This window comes from Pleurodeles waltl, chromosome 1_1, assembly GCF_031143425.1.
Source record: "Pleurodeles waltl isolate 20211129_DDA chromosome 1_1, aPleWal1.hap1.20221129, whole genome shotgun sequence".
In the NCBI taxonomy this organism is placed as follows: Eukaryota; Metazoa; Chordata; class Amphibia; order Caudata; family Salamandridae; genus Pleurodeles; species Pleurodeles waltl.
In genome coordinates, this window is record NC_090436.1 from 155971806 (window position 1) to 155991972 (window position 20167).

A 20167-nucleotide genomic window follows, 5' to 3' on the forward strand; every position below is an offset into this window, starting at 1 on the left:
GGAAAATTATCAGTATGTTGATGAATGTAGATGAATCCCCTGTCACACCCAGCCCTTCCTGTGTTGTGGCTGTCTGGAAAGTATGCACCAAGTGCAGTTGCCACTCAACCCCATACATAAATTGGAGTGAGGCTGCACAGCACATAGAGGTGTAGGCACAGAGAAATGCCCACTTTCTAAAAGTGGCATTTCTGGAAAAGTAATGCAAAATCCAACTACACCAGTGAGCATGATTTCTCACTAACATTTAAAACATACCAAACATGGCAATGCTACTCCTTTCAGTAAAAGTATACAAGGGAATTCTTAATGCTAACCTACGAGAGGAGCAGCCCTCCCAGTAGCGAAAACTGAAAAAGGCTGTTTGCCAATACTATGACATGAAAAACTTAAAGGTACATGTTCTACTGTTTACTCACACAGCACCTTACCCATAGGGCTACCAAGGGCCTACCTCAGGCGTGACTTAAGTTTAATTAAAGGGGAGTTTAGGACTTGGCAAGTTGTTTGAAATGCCAAGTCAAGGTGGGAGTAAACTGCACACCAGGTCCTGCAGTGGCAGGCCTGAGATAGGTTTGAAAGGATGCGTCTGTGAGTGGTGCAATCAGCGCTGCAGGCTCACTAGTGTCATTTAATTTAGAGGCCCAGGGTATATGGTATACCACTTTACAAGGGGCGAAAAGGTAAATCACATATGCCAAACAGGTGTAAGGCAACTATACCATGTGTTAGGGGAGATAGCACATGCACTTTAGCACTGATCAGCAGTGGTAAAGTGCCTGAGAGTCCTAAAGGCAACAAAATTAGAGTCAGAAAAAGTAGAAGGAGCAAGGCAAAAAGTTTGTGGTAACCCCGCAAAAAGGACCTGATCCAGCAACAGCCATAGTCATATTTGGCTACTCGGCTTAAGGTATGTCCAGATTAAGGTACTGATGAGAAATGGAAGATGGATTTCGATTATGGTATACTGCAAGTTCATTTTTCAGTAAGCTGCTAATGGATTGAATGCTATCCAAGGGAATATAGTAAATATATTGCAATACTGCTAATATTCATTTTTTAATATATACCTATATACACACACACACACACATAACGCAAAACCATTACTTAAACTCAATTTACCTTCCCTGTGAACATGCTACCTAAACAAAATAATAGAATTACCAAAAAAAAACAAAATATTATTTACTCACCAAGCCCCTCAACCTCGACACCCAGCAGGTCGAGCAGGTCCTGTTCCCAGTGAAGGACATCTTCCCAGAGGTGCATCAGCTGCTGCTAGATGTGAGTGATTCCGGTGATGCATCACACACCCTTCCACACTTGCCCCTAAAGCAGTTGTAGCTCCCGCAGGGCATAGACCTTGCTGGGCCTGCCTTCTTCTGCTATAATGTGGGGAGGTAACGCTGCACCCACAAAATTAGTGCTGCCACCTCCACCTAGCTGAAGATGGGGCAGGGCCACACCCCTGCCCATCTGCACTACCGACATAGGATGCAGGTGGCACCCATATTGTCTGCTTCTGCCATAGATAGAGTAGCAGCAAGAGACTCAAGGAGGAAGGAAAGAACTAAGGAAGGAGTGAGGCTGGAGTGAAAAAAGGAGGAGGACAGATAGGATATGCCAGAAAAGGAATAAGGATTACATAAAGTACAAAAAAGTTGACAAAACATAAAAGAAACACAAAAATAAACACAGGGATAGTAAGACAATAACACCATAAGTACAACAAAGTTGGGATTGGGATTAGGAAAAAGAAGATGGTTTGGATTTGGTTAGATAAAGAGAAAAGGCAGCCACCAAGGAGAGTGGAACAGAATTAGGCAAAACAAAATGGCCACACCCTTGTGCAGTACCGTTCGCACTGATTTTTCAGTGCAGAATGTGCTAATGGCATGAAAAAGCAGCATGAATGTGCAGACGAGTTTCCTTCAGATGGAAGCTTGCTGAGCTTATTCATAACTCTGCAGGAGTTCCGCTCAGGACTAGTCTTTTCCTGTAATACTCTCTCTATCCCCCTAACTTGTTTCTCTCTATAATGTTCCTGCTATCTCATTGCTTGAGTATGGGGGAGGACGATTACAAAGGGCTGGCAAAGACTTCAGATGATCTTCCCTAAATCTCATGTCGGGTGTTGTTTTATTAATTATTTACAAAAAAATCACTGTTTAGTGTGCCTAATATAGAACAGCCTTGATCAACATCAAATTATTTGTCACACTTGTTTTATGAATCAACTTACATTACAATTGTGGAATATAATGTTAAAATCAGCAACTTTCCTTATGTGTTTTCCTTTACACCGAAGGACAGGATGTTGAGTTAGCCTTATCCAATTCAAACTTGAGACCTACAAGTTACCACATTCATCATTGTTGACCTTTTAACTCATTGAACAATACTGCTTGCATATTACAATATAATGGAACATTTAATTGACATTATGTACCACCAAATATGTTAAATCATGAGTGTATTATTTAGCTATAGGGTCTTATATAGTGCCCAAAATGTAATTTTTTGGAAACTTAAAAAAAATAAATACTTAGTTTGTGACTTCATGTAAGAGAGGAGAGGTGTTTGAATATGTAACTTTTAACGAAAGATATAGGGTTTAGGGTCTGTTGCTGAGCAAACAATACATCAAGCCTAAGTACAGGCAGCAAGGAAGGTATATGAAAGTAGAGACCCTGGATGTCATCTAGGGGTAGCCAGGGGTCACAGTTGCAACCCCTTGCTTGCTCTTTCTAAGCCCTGGCAATGTCTTTGTGACCCCTGGCATCAGAGGTGGCAAAATCAGTGCCAGAAACACAGTATCAGCTCGTCCTGAAGGATATCAGTTGGGGCTCCACTCTGGTTTCTCTCACCGTTTTTGTTACACTAGTAGTGAACAATGTTTCATTATTCATTGTGAGTGTATTAAAATGGACTACAAATAGCTGTAGCTGAGGTAAATAATAAAAGTGCTTTAAGTGTAATTGTGTGCATGTGTAAGAATGCATGTGTATTTGTGTGTGTGTGTGTGTGTGTACAACTGAAGGGCAAAGGTTGTTTGATGTCACTTTCACTACCCCTAGCATTTTTGGGAATTAATGTTCATGATAGAGGCTGGAGGTTTGGTTTTGATTTAACAGGTTATGCATTGTGGAACAGGGTAGCCGAGCCTGGACATGAAGCTGGCCTCCAGTGTGGTGTAATTCGCCCACGGTATCATGAAATCTAAATCAAGGATCTGGAGTATGTTTAAAGAATAACAACAACTTAATTGACCGGTTCACTGTGTTTTAGCCAGAATGTAATATATGCACTCCTACACTTGCGGTTTAGATATAATTAACTCCATAATTCAATAAATAAATATCAACATTCCATGGCAGAGTGAAGGGAATCTTCCAAATATAAGCATTTAATTAGGCACCTTGTGTACTTTCACTTTCTATTTACACAGAATATTGTATTGACATTATGAAGTAAATGACAATATTGAAGTAAAGCAAAGTAACAAATGAAATAATAACTATTCCATATTTAAATTACTACACTACCAATGTCCAATAGGGAAGGACTACTTATGCAGTTATAAAGTGGTTTACCATATTTTGGCTTATATATAATTTACAGCAGAGCCCAAGTTTAAAGACAGCTCATGATTCCCTGTTATGAAAAAAAAAGTTGACCACATTTCTTTTTGGTATAATATTTTAAAACTGTTTTCCAGGTTCATCTCAGAAATGAAAAAATAGAAATATGTTGATTCATTAACTGTTTACAAGGTGAAAGCCACGGAATGCCAGATTTGTAAGAGTTGGCAGAATATTGTTTGACTTAAATATCATGTGGTAAATATTGTTAACAAAAATGCCATCCCATTGGATTTAATAGTAGAAAGCCTACACTCACTTGAAACATATATTTGTAAATGATATTAAGGACCCCGTGTATATGTCATCAAATACACAAAATGGGAATAATCCATGCAAAAAATCTAAACTACTGTTAATTGTGCTGACTTCCATTTTCACACACTGTTCCACTCTAGATAGAGGCCTGCTTTATTAAAATCACCCTGCTCTTCATGAAAACAGTCTACCTCAAGCTGCCAACCAAGGTCCACTCCAGATGGGAACACAAGTAACCCCAGACTGCGGCAAAGCACCAATGGAATTCAATGGTAACAGTAAAGTGGGACCTAGACATGACCTGAGACGAACCACAATGGAGCAAACTTTCTTCTGGTGTCCACACAAACACTGGAGTGTACTTCTAAGGACCCCAGGTCCTCAGAGAAGGGGACGTCAAGACTGCCAGGGTATCTGGCAAAGGTCAACAGCAAAGTCCAGTTCGAGTCCAAGCTGCCTCCGTTAAGCTGGGCATTTTGGAAAAAGAGTCTCATGAAGGTTGCTGTTTTCCTGTAGCCACACAGCAGTTCAGTCAGCTGACCCTCTGAGTCCACTTCTTTGTCCTGGGTACAGAGGGGGGTGGCAGCTGCCTTCCTTCAGAGCTCCTCTCAGGTTACAGACATTAGGTACAATCCTCTTCTGATCTTCCACAGATCCAGAACGTGTTCTGAGGTTCATATAGTGGTTTGCCTCATTTATGCTTGGCACCAGTTAATAGTTAGAGGTGAGTGCTGGACACTCCCTAACCAATGGGGCAAAGTTGCCAGGGCAAGCGTCCCCATTTATTCAATGGTACCTGTTTACTTTATTGCAAACAGGCCAAACATACCATGTACCAAGGCATTTTGATGATTTTCGAAGTTTCAGTCTTACTGGGCTGGATGTGTGGGAGTGGCATACGGAAATCACAAGTGTCCTTCCATGTCTAACACTAAAATCCAGTTTGAAGCAGACCTTGGACTCACAGCAAAGCAGGAGACAGAAGACTAGTGGAACAATGCAGGGTCCATCAGTGCCCAAAGAAGATATACACCATAATTGTTGTCATATCCTGTTTGATCTCTTCCAGTATGCAAAGGTTTAACATGTGCTTCTTACATACCTGCAAAGTAGGATTTGACCGTAATGAAGCAAAAGGATGTCCCCAGTCCACACCCTGAGTATTCTGCAGAGCTCAAGAGAGCCATACTTACCCATTCTGGTAGACCTGTCATTCAATGTGACATACTGTATAGATCATGATAGGAATTTTACACCTCATTCACACTTCATTCAGGCCAAGTTCAGGCTGAGATGTGCAGGAGAGATAGTGTAAATTAACCTTTAAGTGATTCACACAGGTTATAGATATATTTCTAAAAGTTACTTTTCTTTAATATTTTTTAAAATTATGACTTCTCGATTGAATTAATTTATTAATAACTATTGCAAATAGTGGTTTAATGATTTTTACAACTGGTTCTTTTCCTGAGTTATCAGTATTATTATGGTAATTCCCTCTGGATTCCCACATATAACAACTAGGCTTTGCACAGTGAAATAAGAGTTGGGCCTTGTAACTGTCAAAACATTGTAATATTAATATTCTACTTGTTCCTCTTTTAAACACCATGCACCCTGCGTTGCGGAGTACAGGGCCTACATAGGGTTGACATTAATATTTAAAGGGAGGTCTTTATCTGTCAAGTAGGGTTATTTTGATAGGTCACACTGCAGGTTTTACACTGCAGAAGTCAGGCTACACAGGGTTAGCCTGTAGCCTTGTTTGCACTCCTCGTCATAGTTGCTACAGTCCACAAGTGGCATTTAACTTCTAGTCCATGGCTGCATATAATGCACAATGGACTATGTACAGCTAGGCGAGTTAAACGTGCCCTTCAAGAATACGCAATAAAGTGCATAGAGTTATAAAGTCCGCAAAGATAAAGAGCAGAAATAGGTGATTAAAAATCTGGGGTGACCATGTGGAAAAAGCAGCTTTCCTGTAGTCCTGTTCACATTTCCTGATCTTTTAGTAACTAGTTTTTTCTAACATTCTATGTAATGCAAGAATGTTAACTTTGGGCATTATAATTTTTAGAGGTAGATTTTATACTTTTGAAATGTTACCATTATGTAAATTTCACATTCTGTCTGATGAACCCCTAGCTGTAACAATAAAAAAATGTATCGAAAAGTGCCAGTCTCCAGTAAATATAATTTTGAAATGTTGAAGCAGGTTGTATAGTCTTACATTTATAATACGTAGTTACCTGAGTAATGATAAAATATGCCACTGTTGACACTACAGCTTTTCTAAAAAGCACACTATGATTAAGGTCCCAGTTGCATTTTACCTTTTTTGGTACATGAAAGATATGCTATTTGTTGTAGACTATATTAGGAAATGTTGTGTGCACCTTTTAAGGTTACCACACTTGTCAATGCCACAGTATTGAAGAAATGCAAAATTAATCTGTTTCCTCTCATACATTCGAAATGACAGTCAGAGAGGTCTGTGCTCCTGTCCTCAATTATATTTAATTAAGTATTCTATAGGAATTATGTGCTTAGAAGGCTCTCCTCAAGAGACGTTTTTCTCCATCTTTAAAACATGTTTTGAATATTGACTGTGATTGAAAAATGTTAAGTGTGCCAAGGAGAAATTAGTTAAAATGCATGCTGCATTATAACAGATTTCAAACAAAGACCAATCATGGTACCCCAATTTGTTTAACTTTTGTGCCTTCACACACCTGCATACATAGGTCTGTGGAACAGGTTTAAGCCACTCCACAATCTCCCTCAAACCTAGTGCAACACTTGTTATTGTCAACCTAACCTGAAGTTGGGTAATGTAAAATATTAGGGATCAACATATTATAAGGGGACTGTGCATATGCAGCACTGTCTGTTTTGAAATGTAATTTAGACCTAAGTAATATCTGTGATTCTTAGGAATTTGTCTCATTATTTTGGAGTATCACACTGCAAGCTGTTGGCCTACAGCAGTGTAGGATATCCAAGTATGCTAGTGTTTGCCTACAGAGAATCATAAATTAAACTAAAAAAAGAATTCCCTGACTTGAATGCCAGTGATCAAAAAGCCAAGTATGGCCTGGAACACATCAATCTATTTATTTGTTTATTTATTTGTTTACGATATTGTTCTGTAGCGCTGCATCACCAAGTGGTATTAGAGTGCTTTATATTGTAACAACCTCTACATATTACAAGATATAATATGCAACACGTAAACATAAATTTCATCAAAACAAAAAACATAAAAGCATAGACAGATTGTGAATATCTGTTCTACATTTTCAGATATTGGAGTTCAAAATATTTATATTTTTCTGTGCTAGATACTAGGTTCAGGGATGTATTTCATGGGCTTGAGGTAGGGCTGACTGTCTTTTGCTAACAGCCTTGCTGTTACTTCTGTCAATGCCACTGTTCAAGGGCTTACTTGCATAAGGAGTCGGATGAGGGAGAGAGCATTCAAGGATTAGCAGGGTAGAAGAATAGCATTCCCAGTCACATCTTCTGTAGTAAGTTTTGGGCGTTCTTTTCTGATGGTGCAAAAAAGTGCCTTTTTGCGTGGTAATCCACATTTTTGGGGGATTGGTGCTGCTAGTTTTTATGTCGCAGGAAATAAAGCAATGGCATGGAAAGTTAAATTTCACATGAGAACTGCTGCGCATATTGGGCCATCCACTGGGCTTGGAAGTAAAACATGGCTTCAGGCCTATACGCACAGCCTGACTCCTGTATCTTTAAACCTCCGGAAAGTCCTGTGAAAACAACCCCTTTATGATGGAAACTTACTTTCATATATTAAAAAGCACCCCTAAGTAGGCCTTCCCGCCCAAAAGATAGGGTGTTTACTCTTTGAAAGTGGAGCATTTAATAAGTTTCTCTACAGCGACTGAGCCCCGAAAGCTATTTCCACTGACTAGGTGTTGTGACTGGTTGAAATCCTGTTTAAATGCAAAATTCTTTAGCTTCAGTTTAGCAAAAGCCATCAAGACCATGCAACCAATACTACTGTTTTTATATTTGTTAATTTTTTTAATTATTTTATTTTATATTTATTAAAAATCCAATCCAATGGTGAAGTGTGAGTGCTGGTAGATAAATAGGAAACATATCTTTGAAAAAAATCAGGATTTGCTTAATTGGAGCTCCAGCAGACTTATTTCCATTAGTATTAGTATTAGCCTGCCTGCTCGCCTGTCAGTACTGCTTTTGTTGAAGTGTGAAATACAGATCTAAGAGCAGAGGCAATGGCCTAGTCCTGACGGGATGACTTGGGTGCAGACTATGACACAGCTTAACCCAAGAAAGTCAATTAAGAAGGGTCTAGGAACTTCAGTAACTAATAGGGTACCCTCTGAAGACCTGCGCTATTATTGCTTGATAATAAAAGAAACCTGGTGATGAAGGGTCTTTTGATCCCAGAATCCACATTAGACTTCCTGGCTTCAGTCTCGGTTAAGGGGGGAGCTGGCTCCAGTATGTGTTTGGTGGGGCTGAGTAGGGGAACTGCTCATTACATTAGATACCCCGCTAAGTGTGCCAGAACCTCCCTCCGTGTGCCAATGGGATCTGCCACATTGGAGTTTAATGAGAATGGAACATTACAGGATTTACTTGCAGTGAGGCAAACAGAATGTGCTGCTAAAGCAGGATAGTTTTCTCTTGTGAACATTTTGCCCACTTGTTAGGTAGTGTCCAGGAGTCATGCCCATCTACAGGGTAATAAATTGAAGAAAATTAGCACCATCACCCTCAGCTGCCTAGAATATTTTCTGGAGCTGTGGCAGACCATAATAGTACTGAACCACTTGTGTGTGATGTGTGGAGACATGAAGTGATAGACCCAGGTCCAGGACTTGAAAAAGGTCTTTTTGCTAGATTGAGCAGTTGACCAGTGGCAAGTGGACCTGAACTAAACTGTGCTTGTGGCTTCTGGTAGTATGGGTCTTAGACTCTAAGTGCTGTCCGGAGGCACTGTGAGCATTAGAAGAGACAATGTTGAGCTACTGTAAAAGGTTGGAAAAGCTGTGACTTTAAAATTTAATGACCTCTGGAGTCATTAATCACCCAAAGCTTTTCACAGAAGATGTGAACCCGTCAGGCACGTAAATCAGGTTGCCCCTCCCAGAACTTTTTGCTGCCCAAACAATGAACTGGAATGCAGCCACAAATGTCAGTGGTTGAGATTAATTCAAACATTCAATTCATCACCTTGTAAATGTGAGCTCCAGTCTCACTGTGCCATAGAACTCAAGCCATACCTCACTGAAGAGGCCCAAGCACTATAGAACTCAAGCTATACCTCACTGAAGAGTTCCAAGTAGGTTGAAACTGATCTATGGTTGCTTGTGTTTACATTTGGAGGGAGCCTCATCTGACAGATCAGGCTGGACTGTTCCTACTAGATCAGGACCAAGTGAGATGGTAGGTCTCTGTCTAGAATGGCACAGAGGTTGTAAAACGATGGGCGCAGCCCAAGTGATTGCCGGTGGCTGAGATTAATTCAATCATTCCGTCCATCACTGTGTTGTTGTTGCAAATGACGGCTTCAGCAGAACCTCACTGGTATGGTATCTGGCTTCAATGCACCCTGCCCGCATATAGCTTCCAGGTTTGTCCCAGTGGAGCTAAAAGAAAAGACATGAAGAGCATGAGTTATATTTCTGCTGATGGGTTACTTTGTCACAACAGTGACTGATATCCCATCTGCCAAAGTACAAATCCCATTATTTCCAATGGGATTTATATTTCAGTGGACAGGATGTCTATTACCATTGTGACGGAGTAACACGTCTGCTGGAATATAAATCAAGCCCTCATTCTGAAGGCAGAAATCTTGATTGGGCAAAGGCATGAAAAGTATCTATCCAACAAGAGGACTATGGCATGCGCAAAATTAGAATTTTCCCACTCTCAGATTTTCCAGCTGAAACCAACAGCTTCAGAGGAACCTCATTCCACAGGTATCCAGCTTTGAGAGGACTTCTCTGGATGCAGCTTTCCACCTTGTCCCACTGGAGGATTTCAACTTCCATAAAAAAAGATTTAATCAGAAAGTAAAAACGTTGACCAGGATGACCTGCTAAGTGTAACTGATTTATGATTCCTGTAGTTGGCCTAAAATTGCACTTAGGTCAACCACGAACAGTGACTTATAATTGGCGCTTCACTTTTTTGTGTTTTTTGTCTTAAAGGTTTAAAAATTCATATCTTTGGTTCCCTTTATTAGATTTTAGTCATTTTGGTGTTATTTGTCTTATTGAACATTTGTAGAAACTGATTGTGGTATTTTTTGAGTTGTATTTTGACTTTTTATTTGTTTTGATACTGCTAATTACTTTGCACATTTTCCTAAGTTACACCTGTCTGCTTTGTGCCACAGTGCCCAGAGGTTGAACTTAGGTTTAAATACTTTGAAACTGTTTGTAAGAAAATGGGTCACTAGTTGTGTGGCCTGCACAAGTAATGTGTCCTCATGTGTACTCCACTGAGAAGCAAACACCCTCATTGTAGCACCTGACTCGAGCTAGTAGTCCAAGACATACTCAAGAGAGGCGGTGTGGGATAGTAATCACCATTCACAGATGCACAAAAATAGCACTCAATAAACTATTGTCCAGTCAATGCACTTATTACACACACACTACTCAATACTATGCAGCAATTTACAAATATATACAAGCTGATGAAAATGCTTCTTGATGACATTGCATAATCACTCTTACTCTTCCAGTCCAGTATAGATCAACTAATCTCATTTGAAAACATTGACTTGTATTAAAATGCAATACCTGAATATAATTGTGAATGAATGACCTTACTATTTGCAATAAAGCATGTATACTTTTGAAACATGAGTGGTTGTCAGTGTCATTACTTCATTAAAACATTCACAAGAGAAAATGTCTATGCATATCTGGGTGATTTGTGTAGTCAGCATAAGTTTTAGTGATAATAACACAGTTAAAACACATCCCCTGAAGGGCATTACATTTATAATCACAATACTCAGCAATTTCAGTTCTAGAAGGTGTAGCGCAAAAATATGCAATTTAAACATAGCCCCTAAAGGGCATTGCATTTATATTCATAACGCACATTTACAACCTTTCGCCCCTAGACGATGTTTGTGCAGCAGGAAAATTCATGTTGAACACATTCAGGTCACAGAGACCGCAGCCATAGATTTATTGGTGCAACACCCCAACCTATAGAGTAAAAGATTAGCCTCGGAAGTGCTTAAAAATGTTTGGAAACTCCTTAATGTTTGTTCTTTTGGTGTCCCACCCAACTTAGGGTTAAGAATCAGGAATTCCTTGTGGGGGGAGGCTGCGTTGCTCCTGCAGCTCCCCTCACACTTTGTAATTCTTTTGGTGGTGATCTCCACCATCCTGGGGCACCACAGACCAAAAATGAGTAGTTGTGGCATTGGTCAGAGCTTCGCCCACTGTGCCGGGGAGAGGCCTTCTCTTTTGTTGTTTTTGTTTTCTTGGTAATTACTTAAAGACTCTAATATAATGTAAATAGCCAGGCACTGTACTTTTATCACTGTTATGGTCCATTACCATTTTATAGTGTGTTGTATTTATGAGCCTTTAAAGATTCCATTCTCATTGTGCTGTAAATATAAGCATAGTTTGAGATACAAATAAATTGTCGTTGAATCAGAAATCTGTCTGGACATTCACATCTTTGTCATAACTGCAATAACTGTGTTGTACTGTAACCTTACTCCCCTTACGCCACATCTGTTAAATTAGAGGTTAAGCGCACATCTCTGACTAACTGGAGAGTCAAGGAGGATTAGGACCGTATTTTCCATCATAGGCCACTTACCGAGAGTCCTAATTAAGGACCCAATGAAAAGACGGACAGACTGTTTAAAAAGAATGTGCACGCCTAAAAACGTCTCACATCAAAGCTACATTTGACATTTTTGAGTTTTCATGAAGGGGGTGGACTGTGTGTGCGTGCATGAATGCATATGTGTGTACGTGTGTCGAAATGTTATTTTTTCTGTTCTAAAACTGTTTGCCAGGCATCACTTTCCAACGGTATCAAGATTGTTAATGTTTATATGTGCACTTCCACGAAGGAGAAATTATGCTTATGTGATTGGCTAGTTAAAGGTAAAGAAATTAATTCATGAAAGTAACTTGCTATAAATCACAAAGGTTGCTAATGTATAGGTTTTGCAACTTGTGTTTTCATCACACAGTGCAAGTTCCAGGTCCAGTTGAAAACCCACAGGCTGTTTCTACCTCGCCTACCTCAATCCTCATTTCCTGGGAACCGCCTGCTTATGCAAACGGCCCGGTTCAAGGTTACAGAGTCTTGTGTACAGAGACAATTACTGGACGAGAACAGGTGAGGCATTTATGACAAACTGAAATCCTTCCGAGTTGGGTAACATTTATTTTTCATCACAGAAGACTAGTTGTTGACTGCTCAAGCAATGGAGATAAAAGGAACTCAAACCAGAGATTTCTGCTGGTAGTGAGTGAGAGTTCTGAATCAACTAGGAGGGAAGAAGGTGGTGGAAAATGTGGGGTGGATGCAAAAAAGATGGAACATATATGAGACTACACAAGTAACTCATTAAGGCCTATATTTTTACTTTTTAAGCACCTCATTTGCGCTATTTTTTTATGCAAAAGCGCCGCACCTGGGGTGCCTAAAAAGTATAAATACGGGCCTAAATGTGAATAGTTACATAGTAAATGTTAAATAATCAGCAGATGGTATAGGACACTCCAGATTGGAGGTTCTGACATTAAGTGAGTATGAGAAAGGAAAGGAAAATGTTAAAGATGTGTTGAAGGATAAATCCCCTGGAGCATACTGAGTTAGAAAAGTGCAAGAGCAGTACATGCACAATGTCACATCAGTCTCTAGAGCAGGGGTCTCCAACCTTGTCAGTAATGTGAGCTACTTATGTTCCCTGAAAATCATCCCAAGCTACTAATATTATTAGTGTTGTACACATCACGCAAGATTACATTAGTGACCTTATGCAAGACTACCTGCCATGATCATCTCAGTGCAGGTTTACCAGCAGTAATGTAAATATGCTTTATCAATTTGGAATGGCCAGGGCCACTAGAATTATGCAATAGTGTGACACGTGTTGCTCTGCGGTGGAAGGCCCTTTGCAAAGGTTGACTGGTCACCTTTCTGTTGCTTATTTCTGTAGTTGGGTGTTAAACTGGTACTAGTGAGGTACAACGTATGCCAGGCAGTGTTAACAACTGTAAAAATGGGAAAATAATGAAATAGTACTATCACAAAAGTTTCCGCATCACGCCACATAATCTGCTTTCTGTTGCTGCTTAACTTATTTAACCTTGACACATAATGTGGCCCTCCCCTGCTGCATAATTCCAGTGTCCCTGGGAATAGCTCTACAATGATAATACAGAACCGCCACGGCTGAATGCCACTGGCACCGAGGTAATAATACCAAGCTTATAATACTTGTTAAAAGTCTCCCAATGCGGCATGATTATAGGTTCTGAAAATACACACATTTTCAACTTGAACACACACCTTTTAATTTAGGTATAAATATATTCATTCAGGCAAACAAAAGCTTCTAATTTGGTAGGCCTGGCTGTGCATAGGAGAGCTACTTACAGGTAGTTGGAGAGCTACCAGTAGCCCACGAGCTACTCATTGGAGAAGACTGTTCTAGAGCGCCAATATCTGACAATCTGTTCACCAGGGTAATTATCCTATGGCTGATCCACCAGTGTTTTTACAGTTTTTTGGCCTGGTACACAACGTTTGTTTAGACAAGGAAGTGACATAAATTCCGGCCATATTAGGAATAAGTCGAGTATTTCATACTTTCAAAATTATCTTTATTGATTGGTCCCTCAGTGCTTTTGAACTGATCATATCAAATTAAATGTATGCACTTGTTTTTACAAATTCGTTCTTAGGAAATCAATCTTTGTAATTTTTTGTGTCTCAGGTGTCTTTCAATTTCCTTTGGAGTTATAAATATCAGGTCAGCTGATGATATCCAGTCTCCTCCTGTCATATTGCAACAGCATCGAGCTGTATATGACAATTTATCTAGTACATGACATTATATATTTTTTTATCATATTGATGATCAGGCAGTGGATTTTGCTTCTAACTTTTGCATTTTGCCAAAGAAGATGCCCGGAAACTCCCACAGGAAACTCCCACCTTTTAACAGATTTTGTTTAATCTCATTATATTTGCACCTGTATACTTGCTGCAATCATTTATCTAAAATAGGTAATTGGCTTCTCTTTTGGGAGCAACTTAGGGCCTGATTTAGAGTATGGTGGACGGGTTACTCTGTGACAAATGTGACGGATATCCTGTCTGCCGTATTACGAATCCCATTGGAAATATTGGGATCATAATATGGCAGACGGAATATCTGTCACACTTGTGACAGAGTAACCACATCTGCCAAACTCTTAATCAGGCCCTTAGTTGTGATTCATACTATTAGAACAGAATCCCACTATGTCACATGGATGCACCAGAAGCAAGTCCTATCCACATTTTGTATTTTAAATTAACACTTTGCATCTAATGCTTCAACATTTTACTCAGGGTTGCTTACTTTTAAATGGCAACATATTCTTTTTAAAACCTCTTTGTCAAATATTTGCTATATTGTGTACCTTTCTCACACCATTTTTTCTATGGAATCCTGAATTATCAAACTGAAACATTTCAGCAATGTGAATTCCTTTTAAGCTTGACCTACATTTTGGTTACAGTTTTCTTCATTGACATGATTTCTACTAGGTGGAGAATATAACTGAAAATATATGTTCAATTTGCATTTTCTCACCTTATCTGTTTCAAAAGTGCTGTACCTTTCATTTTAATTGAATGAATTTCCTGCTTTTTCTGTCCCCAGAATATAGAAGTTGATGGACTATATTACAAACTAGAAGGGCTGAGAAAATTTACAGAATACTCTCTGCGAATTCTAGCTTACAATCGTTATGGGCCAGGCGTCTCCAGTGAAGACATTACAGTTGTAACTCTTTCAGATGGTGAGTCTAGTTCAATATATGAGATATTAGAATATGTAAAAGTATGGCTACTAAGAAGGAATATTGTGTTGTAATCTATAGGAAGCAATCTTTGGTCACTTCACCACTATTTTTTTTAACTCAGATAGTGACAGAGGTTTGGTGATGCTCATGAACATTATGCTTAGCATCCTTGTCACAGTAACAATCCAAACTATTCAATTGTAGGTAGCCTCCATCTCCTAGAAACAATCCATAGCATTTTGACTGAAAGAATTAATGAATGAATATTTGTAAAGCATGTAATGGCAACCTCGGCAGGTGCACCAGTGTCTGACATAGAAGAGTAACAGTGTTTAGTGCAGAGTGCTCCAGCCACACACATTGGGTAATAGCTCTCATGATGACCATTTTGAAGTTTTGAAATAGAGGCCTCAACTGGTAAAGTAAAAAGAAATTCCCAATTAAGAGCTCAGTAAACTCATTTGAGAAGTCTCACAGAGTGGGGAGTCTGCTTATACACTCTTTAAAAACTCAAAGAATGTGACCACTTATCCATTATTTCATGAAACGTAACATGTTTAAAAGGACTTCATGTGCTGATGCAGTTTGTTGCACATTTGTTCAGTTTTAAAAACAGTATTAGCAAAATGTATTCTACGTTCATGTCCATTGCTGATTTTGCTATCATCAGCAAAACTGCTTGCTGTTTTCTTTCAATCCATTAAGCAAACATTTGAATGATAACATTAGAAGCATGTTGGTCAACACATGACACTGTTTTCTTTATCTCTAATAGTGATATAATTTATAACAGGGAAAACATATTTGTTTCCGTATTTGCTATGTCCATAAACTGCAAATCTACAAACATTGTGTAAGATAACCAAATAAATACATCCACACTTTTATTAATTAATATATATTAGTAAAATAATTGCACAGAAATATTTACTGCTCCACAAAACAAAAATAGCATGTTGATGTTATTTAGTTTTAATGAATGCATAGCACCATATTGCAATTCCACTATAGCCTATGGAGTTACAGCAGACAGGATATCCATCACATGTGTGATGGAATAACCCATCTGCCAACCTCTAAATCAGGCATTTTATTTTGCAAAGAGGACATTTTAATTTCTCAAAGTAAGATAAAATGACCTCCCAGTTCCTGCTGTGAAGTATTACATCATAAACAGCTTTTATGAAAATCAAATTGTGCGATTGAAATTAGCTCTAAATGCGTGTGGATGGGACATGTCCAGTGCAAAAGGCCCGCTCCAGCATTAAAGGCACAAGCCAAAGGCAAGGGCCTTTAGCAAGAGAGCAAGACTTTAATTGCCGGTATAGCCCAGTTACAAAGGGCTATGAGGCTAATAGAACATTTTGCCAATAAAGGGCAGAATGTTTAATAAATAAAACAAAGTCCTCACGGAGCCCAAGGGGACTACAATTTCCTTGGGCTCCTTGAAGCCTTTGTTCACAGTTGTTGCTGTGAACAAAGAACTTTGGAATGTTTACCAGCCAGTAAAAGCCCAGAGCACTCAATTGTCTCCAATGGAGCGCCCAACAATCCAATGTTCTATAATAGGGGATACTTTGCCACTCTATTGTGGCCCAGCAATTAATGTATCAAGTTGAAAACAATGTGTACCTGAACTATAACATTGTTTTATTGCATAAATGCACAGAAAGTTCTGTAATTGAACACATTTGTTGACGGTTTAAATCTGGATGGCTTTGTAATATTTTCCAGCTGTACTGCTTCGTTATGATACTACTGTATATTTTTATTTTTCAAGTACATGTTTTTGTAAAACATTGTTCACAGATTCATTCTGTCTGTATTTCAATATTCTGCTGTTTCACACTGCTAAGTGCACCAAGAGAAGTGAGGGGAAATTAAAGAATTTTCCTAATTGATGGAGGTCTATTTTATAAAATACATATTCTAGTCATGCTCCACACTCCATTTCTCTGAAAGGAAAAATAATGGATATTAGGCATGACTAGCTGGAAATGTACCCCCTCCCACACTCTCTGTCCTCCTAATCGAAGCCTTCCTCATTACAGGAAAGCTGGAATTAAATAAATAGTGACAGTGTTTCAAATTAAGTTTGGGTTCCATTATTATCATCTGTAACAATCTATAAACATCCCATCTGATTTTCACTAACAGCAATCATGAGTTACTTTAAAAACCATTGTGAACTATGGGTTGGTACTTGGTTGCTGAATTCCGTCCACACCTAAACGAGGTTTATTGATTTAAATGTCTTATTTGTCATAACCATACGTGGTCGCGATAGAGTATGCGGTTGCCTGGCCTGCTGATTGCGATATAGAGAGTCACTGATGCACCAGCCAGTTTGTGGTAAAAAGGGGTTATTAATTTGCCATAAGGATATCGGGGTAAAGTGTTACTGTAGTGTGCAAGCCAAGCCAGGGTGAAAACGCAACAGTGTTTTCCTTTGGAAATGTGCATTATTTTCAGGAACTTTACACTTATTGGCATATTAGGCTTGGGCAGTCATTCACGTGAAAATTGTGCATGAGGAATGTTTAGCATGAAAATGCCATGCAAGACACCTGTACAATGGATTTTCCTCTACAGTTTCTAAAGTAACATGGAGAACGTTGCTCATCGGCACTTGCTGCCACTGCACAGTTCTTGCATAATATTTTCTGCTCTAACCAGTCTCCAACAGACGAACATTTTATGGAAAAGCAAAAGCGGAAGAAAACAAATATTAGACAAAATATATGAAACCCATTAATCTTTTATTTACTTGAAATTAATATTACATTTTTTCCTGGGTCTAATCTGGGCATAGTTTCATAAAAGAAAGATTAACATTGATTTAATAGTAATAACCACACATTTTTAACAACCTCATAAATCCATAATTTATATCTGAAACAAAATCATTCATCCACTTTATTATGGGTGAATTTAGCATCATGGAAAAAGACAATTCTACAACAACATGGTTTTGGCTATGTGTAAAATAGGTGTGAAGACAAAGGAAGATGAGCTGACATGAGAGTAGTTCAACTGATTAATGGGTTAGGTTTTAGGTCATAGAAACTAACCTACCTCACATGAGATCCAGAATCAGCATGTGGAAAGAGAAAGACTTAATGGGTTAAATTAAATCATCCAAAAGTAAATTCTTACAGGTTAGGGAAATAATGTTCTTTGTGGTTTGACCTAGAGACTTCTTTAGCTATCTTGCCAGGCTCAAGTAATAAAAAATTATAAATAAAAAAATGCATCCATTTACAAACATAGAGGGGATTTAGGTCAATCCTTTCATCCATTGGCTTGTTGAACTGTTATTCACATTTTGCTCCCAACCACATAGCGTGGGTCAGTAAGACAGCTCACGTAAGTCATTGACTTTCTTGCTCTTTGAGTGCCTCGGTTTCTTTGCATTCTTTCTCTTTTTTGGTTATCCTTGTGCATTTAAACTAGGTCGTTACAGTGATTCAAATCCAATAATACCATTTCTCTGTGATAATGCAAACCACATTTCCTATTATCTACTTTAAAACTAAAAAGGGTTTCTATACCTGTTCCAAGTAAACCAGCCTGCTAAGGAGAACACATTTCTATGAATTGTTTAAATATTATTATAAAATTATTTTTATTGCAAGTTTACAATTGCCACTTTCAGTGTTGTCATGTTTTCTTTTCTTTCTTCCTTTTGTTTTTGTGGCACATGCTTGAAATAAAAAAAATACATGCAATAGCATGTCAGGGTCTCATCTATTATCTTTGCCAGTGCTTGTTTTAGATTGGCTACGTCCAGATCTACTTACTTTGTCAGTGTTTGTTTTAGATTAGCTACATGCTGACTGTCACCTTCTAGTGTATTTATTACATTCAGTATTATGATTTTCATTCAGAAATCCAGTTATGTTTCACTAATATTATTCTCATTTAAATTTTGAATGAAGCTAGTGTTAATTAGTGTAATTCACTAGAATAAGTAATGGTCTGTGCTAAATTGTGTTGTGAAAGCATGTTGCTATGTTAAAATACATAAAATCTCGAAATATACCTGCAATATTAAAATTAATAAAAAAAACGAGCTGGTCATAATATGTATATTTACTGTAAAACAATTCTCCTCAAAGTTCAACATATATTTAATAAAAGCTCCCTCAAGTTGTTTGTTTTGACAAACGCATTGGGCTTGCAATACCAACAATCACCTATCTGCAGTGGCAGCCGCCGCAAATCCCAATGGGAGGGGTGGCGGGGTGGGGGGCAGGGAAGGAAGCTTGGAGGGAATATAAAATTAATTTTAAAAAACGTACCTCTTTCTGTCGCCGCCGCCACCTGCACCCTCGATCCTCTTCTGGTGTCACACCATCCCCAGCAATCCTGGCCCTTGGTCTGAGTGGCAGTCGCAGCCACTCAGGCACAAACCTGGGGTTTGTGCAATTTCTCCAGCCCAGCTGTGTATGCAGGTGGGTTGGGGAAACCTAAGTGCGCATGTGTGTTTGGGCGGCCTTAGATAGCTGGCCAAACAAACATGTTCACGTAGTGCATTCTACCCTCCCCTCCTCCTCCTTCCCACCTCCTGTGTCCCATCCCCCCTGCACTGCTGTGCCAGAAGCAGAAAAATAAAACAATTGAAAACTATACTTTTATTTTTCTGCTTCTGGCACAGCCAGTGGGGCGACGCACTCCTTCGCCGTAGCGAAGGAGCCACCCCTGCCTATCTGCGCTGTGAGAATAGTGTAGCACAGTGGTTCCCAACCTTTTGACTTCTGTGGAACCCCACTTTATCTTTACTGGAACCCGGGGACCCCCACTTAGTCATTATTGGAATCTGGGGACCCCTTACTGAGTCAGTACTGAAAGTTGGGGACCTAATCTGCTAATATTATTTAATTTTCTAAGCAGTCAGGGACCCCCTGAGGAGCTCAGTCTTTTTGAATAGTCCCTATCTGTGGATATTTAGGGCATTTCAGAAGACCAATAGGATACCCTTTGAGAATTCCTCTAACTGTGTATTTAACAGTTCTCTTGGCAAACAATAAGAAGCATAAAAATCTATTTCGTCTCAGATGATGTGCTGCTTGAACATAGTTGCTCCCATCTACTTTAAATATTATTTCCCTAGTTGACGCCAACTAGGGAAATAATATTGCGCCAGCTCTCTCTTGCTCCCTCAAAAGAAGAGTCATTCCACCTAGCTCATGTCATCTA

The 20167-nt window shown here is 39.0% G+C and overlaps 1 protein-coding gene across 4 annotated transcripts in view; it reads left to right on the top strand.

Moving 5' to 3' along the window:
• The window catches only part of DCC (DCC netrin 1 receptor), a 1057140-nt gene that overhangs the window by 792756 nt on the left and 244217 nt on the right, over window positions 1–20167 (top strand). For all 4 annotated transcript variants that reach the window (XM_069219408.1, XM_069219414.1, XM_069219423.1 and 1 more), the window contains exons 10-11: window positions 12139–12287; window positions 14827–14965. In XM_069219408.1, the coding sequence (XP_069075509.1) occupies window positions 12139–12287; window positions 14827–14965 (288 nt within the window). The remainder of the gene's footprint in view (window positions 1–12138; window positions 12288–14826; window positions 14966–20167) is intronic.